Source organism: Carassius auratus, chromosome 23, assembly GCF_003368295.1.
Source record: "Carassius auratus strain Wakin chromosome 23, ASM336829v1, whole genome shotgun sequence".
Lineage (NCBI taxonomy): Eukaryota > Metazoa > Chordata > Actinopteri > Cypriniformes > Cyprinidae > Carassius > Carassius auratus.
In genome coordinates this window covers 6,526,717-6,538,792 of record NC_039265.1, presented here as the reverse complement: position 1 = coordinate 6,538,792, position 12,076 = coordinate 6,526,717, and the positions used below count along the sequence as shown (strand labels likewise).

General features: G+C 42.8%; 1 protein-coding gene across 1 annotated transcript in view; it reads right to left on the bottom strand.

Moving 5' to 3' along the window:
- Positions 1-6,403: 6,403 nt before the first annotated feature.
- Positions 6,404-12,076, bottom strand: part of mtcl2 (microtubule crosslinking factor 2) — a 51,159-nt gene continuing 45,486 nt past the window's right edge. The window contains exons 12-14 of the mRNA XM_026199471.1: positions 11,579-11,649; positions 10,043-11,495; positions 6,404-9,822 (exon numbers count right to left, since the gene is read on the bottom strand). Coding sequence (XP_026055256.1) covers positions 9,670-9,822; positions 10,043-11,495; positions 11,579-11,649 — 1,677 coding nt within the window. The 3' untranslated portion in view covers positions 6,404-9,669. The remainder of the gene's footprint in view (positions 9,823-10,042; positions 11,496-11,578; positions 11,650-12,076) is intronic.

The following is a 12,076-nucleotide window of genomic DNA, read 5'->3' as shown; positions in this document are numbered from 1 at the left end:
GGATTTGTTTTGAAAACCTGGCAATCCTGATCTGAACGCACGTGCTGGAGATGTACTTATAATCACAGGAGCGTTTTTACTGATGAGATGCACATGAAAATTGCATTTGATTTTTTTGCACAGCCCTAACATCTAGTTAACAAAGCTAAACAGCGCTGCCCTTCGTGTAATAAGTTACAGAAACTGTTAAACGCACCAACTTAAATAATAAAATACACTTACCGACTGTGGGAACTGCTTCATCTTTCAAGAATAATCTTTGTGCGAATCCGGCATTAAACTGATTGAGATTGAGGAAGCTGTCCTCAGCAAAATGTGCTGCACATAGTGTTACATGTGGATTATAATTTTAGGGAACCGAGTTAAACATAAATTGTAACCATTGATCTCTAAGTACAGCGTCCCTGGGAAGCCCAAACAAAGGTGATTTGAGACGACTGGGTGAAGGAGGAGCTGGAAACAAGTGCGAGTTCAACAATTTAATGAGAATAAAACAAACAAACAAGAGTACAAAACAATGCTGGGAAGACGACAATCCAAGATGGTGGTGAGACAGTGAGTAATCCGGATGGTGATGGTGAGTTGGCAGCAGGAGAGGCTGGCACAGGAACTGCAGGGAATCGAGCCGAAGGTAAGTGGTGATGCTTGCGGAAGTGCGAAGTGTGGATGAGGTTCCGGGGGAAGACACGAACATCCAACGCAGAACAACACAGAAGATAAGTTACCATACACGGATCAATGTTTTCACAAACACAAGTCCACCAGGTACTGGAATCCTCGCCCCCTCCGTCTCGAGTCCAGAATACGATTAACCGAATAAGTCGGTTCTCCATCTACGAGACACGGCGGTGGGGGAACCGGAGTAGGCAGATTAATACGTGCATAAAACACTGGTTTAATTTTGGACACATGAAAGGCGGGGTGTATCCTCCTGTATGCTGGAGGTAATTTGAGGTGGACTGTCACTGGACTAATGATTTTGGTGATAGTAAATGAGCCAATAAATTTGGGAGCTAACTTGTTAGATACGGAATGCAGAGGAATGTTACTGGTAGAAAGCCACACTTTTTGACCCACAACGTAAATGGGAGGCTTTGACCGGTGGCGATCGGCCTTGGCCTTAGTGCACTCCCTCATCCGGAGCAGAGTCTCGCGGGCAAATGTGTGAGCGGAGGGGACTGCGACTTCAGATTCCTGACTGGGAAAAACTGGTGGCTGGTAACCTAAATTGCACTGGAATGGAGAAAGGCTCGTGGCTGACACTGTTAACGAATTGTGAGCGTACTCCACCATAGAGAGTTGTTTAGTGATGATAACCCGAATACAAGCTAACTGATGCTCCTAGCAATTTACAAAAATCTTTCCAAAATTTGGATATAAATTGAGATCCCCTGTCAGAGACCACGTCTACCGGGAGGCCATGAAGCCGAAAGACGTGATCTAGGACAGTGACCGCAGTCTCATTGGCTGTCGGTAATTTCATTGGCTGTCGTTCAGCAGGAGATAATCGATGGGGGAAAAACGTGCAAGGATGTACCTTATCGTCCGAGACAGCACATTGGGACAACACTACTCCTACCCCCACCTCTGATGCGTTGACCTCCACCACGAACGGCCGTGTGGGATCAGGGGCCACAAGGATGGGAGCCGAAACTAAGCGGCTTTTGAGGTTAGTGAACGCAGTCTCGGCTGTACTGGGAGAGATCAAGGCTGTCAGAGGTGAGGCTAGTTGGCTGAAATTGTAAATAAACCCAGAAACCGCTGTAGGGCCTTACGAGACTCTGGAGATGGCCAATCTATCACAGCCTTAACTTTGTCAGGGTCCATACGTATTCCCTCGGATGAGACGATATACCCTAAGAAGGGAACAGACTGTGCATTGAATATGCATTTCTCCGCCTTGACAAAAAGCCCATTCTCAAGTAACCTCTGGAGTCACTCGTCTGACGTGTGGAACGTGTTCCTGGAGAGATTAAGAAAAAATCAGTATGTCATCCAGGTAAACATGTATAAACTGATCTACCATATATCTCAACATGTCATTAACGAGTGCTTGGAAAACCCCTGGCGAGTTGGAGAGCCCGAACGGCATCACCAAGTATTCAAAGTGCCCTCTAGGGGTATTAAAGGCGGTTTTCCATTCACCCCCCTTCCTGATGCGGACCAAATGATAAGCATTACGTAAATCCAATTTTGTGAATATGGATGGTCCCTGTAACCTCTCGAAAGCTGAAGACATGAGTGGTAATGGATAAGTGTTCTTTATCGTAATGTTGTTCAGCTCTCGGTAATCAATACAAGGTCGCAGAGAACCATCCTTCCTACCCACAAAAAAGAACACCGCCCCCGCTGGAGAAGAGGAAGGGCAGATGAACCCAGATGCTAAGGAATCAGAAATGTATTTCTCCATGGCCTCCCTCTCAGGAATAGATACAGAGTATAATTTGCCTTTAGGTGGAGACTTACCTGGCACTAAATCTATGGCACAGTCGTAGGGATGATGCGGAGGAAGAGAAGCAGCACGGGACTTACTGAACACTTCCTTCAGGTCCAGATACTCTGCGGGCACGTTTGACAATACCATGTTCTCCTTCTGAAAGACAGAGACAGGGACAACAGGACAAGCAGAAACCAGACAAGACTCATGACAACTTTCACTCCACAATGTGACTGTGTTGGAACCCCAATCCACTCATGGATTATGTTTCATTAACCAGGGGTGACCTAAAACAATGGGAGCTACAGGGGAGTCCATGAGGAAAAAGGATATGGTTTCACAATGATTGCCAGAAGTGAGCAGAGTTATGGGTTCAGTGTAGTGTGTAAAGTGAGGCAGTTCCTGGCCGTTGAGTGCGGTGACATGGATGGGAAGAGACACAGGCAGGACAGGAATGTGCAGGTGAGGTGCAAGGAGTGAGTTGATGAAATTACATTCGGCTCCGGACTCCAGAAGGGCGTGACAGTCGTGTTTGATTCTCCCACCGCAGTTTCACCGGAAGGAGAGTCGATTATGTAGTTGAGGACTTCCCAGCCGAGATCCCACCCGATAGTTGCCTCAAGTTTACTACCGGGCTGGCTCTTTTACCAGGCAGAAATAGATGGTATGTCCTGAGCCTCCGCAGTACAAGCATAGTCCTTGGGACCTCCGCCGTTCTCTCTCCCTCCGGGACAGCCGAGCTCTACCCTCCTGCATGGGTTCGTGTTCGTCGACAGGACCGACCGCGTTCTCTCAACTCGAACAGCCCCTTCCTGGAGAGATGGGATGGCGCGTAGGACTGGTCTGACGACCCAGACGATTAATCCCGCATTAACTCGTAAGGCTAGGTCAATGAGACCGTTGAGTGTGGGGGGCAGCTCGAGGAGGTAGATCTCCTTTTGAACACGGTCGGCCAGCCCATGCAGGAATCGATCCCACTGCGCCGCCTCGTTCCACTGGCACGCGGCCACCAGGGTGCGGAACTGAATGGAGTAATCCGTGACCGAAGAGTTTCCTTGATGTAGGTCTGAGAGCTGGTGGAAGCTTACCCTGCCGGCCACGGCTCGATCGAAGACCCTCCTCATCTCCTCCGAGAGGGTGTGGAACGAGGCGCAACACGGATGTTGGTTCTCCCACACCGCCGTCCCCCATAGGGTGGCCTTGCCGGACAGTAGAGTTATAAGGTTCGGGGCTGTAAGGCAAAGTGCATGGAACACTTATTTAGGAAAATTCTGAAGAAAGCTGGCTCACTGGAGTAGTTTTCTGGCACCAGAAGTCGCGGCTCCGGCCGGAAGTGATCCTGGGGGGTCTCCCGGGGGACGGTCGGCGCAGGCGGTGCGATGGGCGCAGTTGGAGAGGTGAGCTGATGGATCTGCTGGGTGAGCTCTGACACCTGTCCCACCAGCGCTTGGATAGCGCGTCCGGTGTTAGAGATGCTCTCCTGCTGCTGATCCATGCGTTTGACGCTGTGGTGCATAAAGTCCGTTAAAGTGGTGGTGCTCACTGCTTCCATTTTGGTGAGAACGTTGTGTGACGACTGGGTGAAGGAGGAGCTGGAAACAAGTGCGAGTTCAACAATTTAATGAGAATAAAACAAACAAACAAGAGTACAAAACAATGCTGGGAAGACGACAATCCAAGATGGTGGGGAGACAGTGAGTAATCCGGATGGTGATGGTGAGTTGGCAGCAGGAGAGGATGGCACAGGAACTGCGAGGAATCGAGCTGAAGGTAAATGGTGATGCTTGTGGAAGTGCGAAGAGTGGATGAGGTTCCGGGGGAAGACACGAACATCCAAAGCAGAACAACACAGAAGTATAAGACGGTTACCATACACGAAACAACATTCTCACAAACACAAGACGTGAGACAAGCCAATATATAGGGAGAGTGTAATGAGTGACAGCTGCTGCTGATGACAATTAACCGAGACGCCCACAAACTAATCAGTGCAGACGCGAAACACACAGACTTCACCACAAAGTGCAAAACCCAGAAATTAACGGTTTACCAACCGTGACATGATTGGACTCCGAGGTGAAAATAACAGCGTTTCGACGACATGGCGACATACACAAACGTTGTAGGTGAATTCTGTTATATCTAGCTTTGAATTGAACTTTGAGCTTTAGAATTTTACAGATATTATTTATACTCTATCAACAACATTACACACTAACTAAAGTTTAAAACATGGGATCACGAAGAACGGGACCTTTAAGAGCGCAATGCGTTCGTGCCATAGCAGATCGCTGTTTACATGGCGGAAAAAAAGCTGAAAGCTTCTCAGGCGAAGATCTGCTCGAAACTCAAGAAAAGTGTACAATATGGGGCCTTTAAAATAGGTCAGGGTTTAAGATACCAGATATCATTGCACTGTACACACCACATAAAAATAAATAGAAAAATACATTATATACACACACACACACACACACACACACACACATATATATATATATATATATATACATAAAATTGATTACTGTGATTATTCCAATAGCAGAGTATAATTGAGCCTGGGGAAGTCAATATATCCCTTTTAATCGCTCAAACTTATTTAAGAACTATAATTTAAAAATGAATTTAAATGCAAAATTATATTTAAATGGAAAATTATACTTGCTGTAACAACATAGTCTCCACTTAGATGACAATGAAACTCTAACAGTTATTTTTGTTATTAAATAATAATTTTTACAGGACCACATGTCACACTAGTATAACAAGGCTGAATAGACAATTTGTGCATTTCTCAAAAAAAATGTATGTGTGATATTTATTTTTGATAACAGGAAAATGTATGTAGAAATCATTGTTCTATTTCAACATAACCTATTAATTTATATTAATAATAGTGTGATGAATGCTGAAAAATGCAATACATTAATTTGAAAATGTAGAAATGAACACAATCACGGATTTCATTTTACTAGATTATTGAACTGAAGTTCATCCTGCCCATTTGTATTGGCAACACAGCACTGGTTGCAAACTATGTGTGTGTGTGTGTGTGTGTTTATGCTCAATGGAGAATGAAATGGAATGTATTATTGCTGCGCATCACAGCTTGAAAGCAAAAACCCTCATATGACATTCAGAGTCACAGCTTTTCCCTTACGGTTTCTTTTTCCCTTTTCCTCTCAGCCTCTTTTGTGCTGAATCACACCATGAATGTTAATGCCAGTGTCATCACATTGCGACAGGAAATCTCTCTCTTTTTGAATGATGCAACTGTTTGGTCACATCCTGTATCTCTGTCTCTTTCTTTGCACTCAGCTTCGAATGTAAACTAGTTTGTTTTCAAAAAAGGGGGGAAGAAATCTTGGCGCGCAGGAAAATGACCCTGAAGAAAATCACAGATGTTCTTCCCAAGTGAACCCGACACCATGCACACATGCAGCGGTACAAAAAGTTTCCTTTCTGTGTTCCCTTTATCAGTTAGCATTGTGTGTGTGTTATGTAGAAGGAATCCAGCTGGACTGAGACTCACAGACCACAGCTGGACATGAACTATTATATCCTAGAAGCTAGATTTAACACACCACTCCATCACTCTTTCTACCCACTTCATTTTGAGTAATTTTCTCCACAACAGATGCATATACTTAAACACATTTATGCTTAAATCAAAAGAATGTGCTCAGTAAAGGACTCAATGAAATGGCTTGACGAGTGCAGATTGAAAAGTAAAAAATGAATCACAAAAATAATTGCGTGAATAATTTTAATGACATCTGGTGTACTTAGTCTGTTGTACAAAAAACAAAAAATCTATACTAATTACTTTTTTCATAACATTTTAAATAACAAGAACAGTCATAGCATGCTGAATAATTATCAGCTAATGTTAGTTTGTGAATTGTGAAAAGTGAAAATAAACTACTGTAGTTCGCAAGCAGATATAAAGAAGGACAAAAGAAAGTCTAACAAAGGAATTTCCAGCACTTTTATTTTTAAAATGTTTCTATTTACACAAAATCATCTCATGTTTTTAATTCAGGTGAGGAAAGGTACAGAGTTCAAGCTCAAGTTGGCAGAGACATTCAACATTTCCTACACGAGGATAGAAAGAGTACAAATTGTGTATTTATATACAGTATATTTGATTTCAAGTTAAAACATTTAGAAAGGTTCCTCAATGTCCATCTGTCATCATCTTTTTTCATTTGAAAGAGATTTCAAATGGAAACAAAAAAAGAAATATACAAGCATTCTCTTTATAATAATTTAGCAAACAATATTGACAAAAATAAGTGACAAGGAGTTGTATATATTGCTAGGCATTAAAACAGGGTGTTGTGATGACACAGACCAATATTGTGAACAGGAGGGCCAATCAGAGAGCTGTTCCCACGGAAACAACATCTTTAAATCCAAAACCACCTACCACATGACCTTTAAAACTTCTGTCACTGGTTTAAGAATTGCTATAAAGCTGTGTCTAATTGGTAGCATTTACGTTCTTCTGCTAAATTTGGGGAAATTTCCATTTTCAAACCATCAGTGGGGTTTGATGTAAGACTTCAGCATTGTGGGAGCACTCAAACAAAAAGCTAAGGTCATTCCCCCTGTTTTTTTCAGAGATCATGTGACCAAAACCAGAAGCACGAATACCAAGACTAAACGGGTTAAAGGGCACTTGAAGGGATGGTACACCGTTTCTCTGATATTTATAAGTGGGCAAAGCTACATCATTATACTCAATTCAGGAAACATTCAAACAAGTTAAAATGGCTTATAAAGAAAGCTTGGATTGATTACATTAGCAGATTTCACTCTTATATGTCCTCAAACTGTATTTTGGCTTCTGTTATAAATTACAATATACACTACAGATTGAATTTGCACTTCATTTAACCTTACAAATACAGACTTTGTCTCATTTTCATCCTTTTAAAAAAAAACAGAGGGGTTCAGTAGCTAACAGCAGTCTTCTGAGAACACAATCTTGTTGCTTTAATTTTTTTTTTTAAAGGCACTCTAGTGACCTTCAAATTGAAACATGAACAGGTTAAACATATTATAAGATACAGTTTTGATTTAAGAGGTAGCTGTGGGACATATGGCAAGGCTGTGACAGATAAAGAGGAGACATTATCTGGGAAATAATAGGCTGGGATTATAATATCTGACTGTTTTTTTTTTTTTTTTTTTTTGTCATATTCCGAGACTTTACTAATGCCCGATTTATAAAAGAGCTGAATAAAGAAATCCTTATGGCTCGAGAAAAATGCATACAAATTTGTTTTCTCTAATTTACTGACATCAAACCTAAGAAAAGCACCAGCGAAAAGGACTAAACTACAGTTTCTGCAGCACCACTCCAACTGGAGATTGGAGAAAACACATTTCAAACACACTTAACTCTGATGCATGAGCAGACACAGGGAGGCACACACTCATATTACGGTAACTGCATAGCTACATGAATTATGGATTATATTTTGGGATTATATGATAAAAATTTACTAATATCAAAATCTCACTATGGCCAATTAATTAGTATTCATTGTTTCAGTCTTAAACATATCTCTGTTTATATATGTAAAATCTGCATAATTGGTATTTTGTGACGCTTTCAAATGTGTTCTGGAAAATAGGATTATGGGATTTAGTCAGGGTAGACAACATTCAGTTTGGCATGAATGAGGCTGTAAGAGATTGACTGCTGCTAGCGCTGCAATAGGGCATATAGGGTGTCCCATTTACCATTTTAGGTTTCACTAAAGTCCGCTTTTGCTAATTTTGCACTGATGTAGAATATACAGTTACTACCCAACAGTCTATGCAGCATTATCTGACCAATGTTATGTCTTAAATGTTGACCACAAGCATTATTTTCCCATGTTCTCATGTTTTTCATTCCCATCAAATGAAAATTGGCGTCTACCCTGACTGAAGGTTCATTACGTTTATTCAGCATAATGATGGAGGATTAAGAGGTAGACACAGAGAAAATAAAGAGGAAAATAGCAGAAGATGCACCCAGCAACATGTCTTCTGTAGAACTACAGGGTAAGAATAAAAATGACAGTTACACTTTAAAATTCATGAGGAGATCCTAGCCAGGGAATGGAGAATTACGTGTTAATGTAAATGTTCAAACACTGAACGAAGTACCAAAGCAAACTGCTATCCTCCTACTCTACAGCTACCAACATGCTCTTCGTAGACATCTTCAGACAGCATAATAAGAATATTAAGTTTTAAAAAGGACAGATCCATAATGCAATATGTCCAATCATATCATACAGTCCTTTTTCAGAGAAATCCAGGGGTATATTCAGAGTTTCATATTTTGGCTGGTTTGAAAATGGAAGATGGTCCCAAGTAGTTGCAGAGTCTATATAGTTGTTGAATCAAGCTAGTTTGATGATTGTCTATAGAGAACATAAACTTAATACCAATTGAAACCATGTTGAATTTGGTTGACACCTTTCTTAACTATTGAAGGGAAAAGTGGTCCATTGTAGACTCAAAGTTGTAAATTTGTAAAATCCATTAAGGGCTGATTACAGGACATGATTACAGGACAATTTTACAGCTACTCCAAGCAATGCTGTTTGTGGTCAAAAGTAAGGGCCACTGGGCAGTTGTCAAAAAACATCATGATCTTACTGAAGGCCATGTTGAGATTCTTGGTTTGTGTAGTTCAGTTGCATGCTGTATGTTCCCTTTATATCTACATGGCTTCATTAAGTTCTTCCATGGGGATTGAAATGGCTGGCTAAGCTGTGCTGTTGGCTGGACGAAGAACAGAGGAATGACAGAGTTCAAGGAGAGGTCTGAATGGATGACTGTAGAATGGTTTACTTTAAAGGCAAGTCTGGCTGGTTTTACGCTGGAAAGATGGACTTACATTGTGGAATCTGGCTGGTTGAAAGTGGAATGGTGGACCTAAAGGGTAGGTCAACTCTTTCCCCTTCCTTGGCATTAAAGTGTGCTGGTTAAACTGAGATCTGGTTTTGAAACTCCAGATGCAGGAATTCTTTAAGGTCCCATTGATGTAACCCTGAAGACTTTTATTGAAGGTATGAAGTATGTATTTGTTTGTTTAAGGGTGTGTCTGTGTGTATTGGTGTATTGGTGTATGGGGCAGTGGAATTGTGTGGCAGTGTGTGTGTGGGGTGGGTGTTGACAGTTGTCTTCTTTGTGTACTTTTTGGGTGTCACAAGAGGCCACCCTCATTATCATTCATTACTGGTATCGAATCGTTCTTCAGTTCCCATGGGTGAATCTTGCACTCGATGTTTGCACTGGCCATGGGTATGTCGTGTGATGGAGCGCGAGTGGCGGGCAAAACAGGAAGTGGCAGTTTGTGAGCTGCAGTCACAAACTGAATCCTGCAAAGAAAAAATATTAAAATGTTTTAAAGATATTTGCTTGATTCAGTGTATATGATAACAGGGCTGGGCAAATTCGATCCTTGAGGGCGACTCTCCTGCAGAGTTTAGCTCCAACCCTAATCAAACACACCTGAAGTTGCCCAGCCCTGGTATAGAGGTTCATGGTTAAATGCAATCAACCAGATCAACAGTAGTGACACTAGGAATTGTATCTTACCTCCAGGGTACTAGAGCTTGAGCTCATTGCATCCTTTCCAGTGGCTACAAACTCTTCTCTTTGTGTTTTCATAAACCTTTTATTGACGATCTTCGTGATGTTGTCTGTGCCAATCAAGGCTCCAGGTAGGCATTCAGGCTTTGGTTCATCCATGGAGTCTGCTGGCACAGTCCTGCCGCAAACATTGTGGAGAAACTCCTGGACCATGCCATACTTCTGAGCTCCCGCTTCTCCCAGTCCGATACCTATGCTAGGATAGGAAGGTTTCCCAGCAGCTTGTCTTCCAGAGCATGGATCTGCTTTCCATAATGATTCAACACTTCCGGAGTGTTCCACCACACTGAAGAGACTGGTCAAGCCATCATTGAGGCCACTAAGCACTGGGCTGTCTCGGGTGGTGGTGGAACGTGCCCAGGCCGAACCGCTCTGAGATCCACTACGATTATGAAGATTCCATACACTGCGATCCCTTGAAGATGTTGAGGACGTCTCCAGTTTGGAGGAGGAGGTGGAGACCCTGCGGGTAAGCTTAGGTGAGCCATATTTCGGTGAGCAACATGGTCTATCTATGCGACTGTGGACTTTCTCTAGAGATGTAGAGATCTGTCGGGAGCGTGCAGATGAAAGTGAGGTGGATGGACGAGGAGACCATGCTTTCCCTTGAAGGCCTCTAGCTGTTGGAAAGGGTCCATCGGTTTGTAGGCCAATGCTGACAAACTGTGCTGTTTGCGTTCCTGTGCTTGAAACACCAACTGTCTGGCTCCCTGTATCTTTGCTGCACTTCCTCTCCAGAGAACTGGAACGAATGGCCTGTCGCACACAGTTGGTCATCTCCTTCATGTCATCACTAAGGTTGCCTGAAATTTCCAGTCCGTGGAATGGTGTAGAACCTCCCGTCCGTCCTTCAAGTAGGTCTCTATGCTGCTGTGAAAGTGAGCTAAACCACTGCTCATAAGTGGATGAGGAAGTGGTCGACAAAGGTGCAGATGCAGCAGTCTGACCTGATGGATCTATCATGGCTGTGTCTCTAGATGATGGTCCTTGCTGAGGATCCTGCTTGGCCTTTTCTTTGACTGGCCTCCTCTCCATTCTCCTCACTGTTGGAGGGCTGTAATAAATGCGAATACCCGTCTTATCTGGAGCAGTGTAACTTCTCTGGATGTACTCCTTGCTCAACTCCAGTCCAGGGAAGCTGCTGTTAGAGTTGGTGCTTGGGCAGTCCCATGTCTTAAACTGGTCACCTTTCTCCAGCATTGCAGAATCATTGGTCAGGTACTTCCAATTCTTCCTATTGAGATCACTTAAGTCAGTACGAGCCAAAATGGAGGCAGGAGCAGTAGTTTGATGCTGTGGAACATTGCACTCTGGCACTCCGCTGACCTTGTGACCAGGAAGGAACAGACTAGTGTCCAGAAGACACTTAAATTCAGAGAGGGCAGAAAATGATTTGGTCCTGTAACGAGAATGGGGATTATCATAAAACAGTCATGTCTGATAAAACAAGGCACAGTTAAGACCTTAATCAAGTCAGTTTACCTTTGCAGTCCTGAACCACTGGTGGCTGCATCTGCTGAGATTTCCTTTTCAGATGTTTTATCATGCAGAGCCTGAAAAGGAAATGTTTTATTTTAGTAAAGTTTTACAAAGGAGCATGCCATGGTCATCCCCCTGCAGAGTACTCACATTCATTCATGTGGTATTACTGAGTCAGCCAATATTCTCTTTAGGAAATGAGATCATTCAAAACAGCTAGTTTCCTCTGCGGGGGTAATGATAATTGTATGGTTCACAACGTCACCCAAATTCTCTCAATGAGGCATGGTATTAGACCTTTCTAATTCAGGATGTCAGCAGTAAAATTAAAGCACTGAGCTGGACTGTTACAAAAAGACAGAGAGAGAAAGAAGGGAAAAAACTATAAAGTCTCATCTCTTTTTCCTGCTTCATTACTCACAGTGTGGTTAGTACAGACACACTGACCACATTGTCTCAGGCTACTTTCCAACTGGACTACGCACACTGTGCACAGCCGCA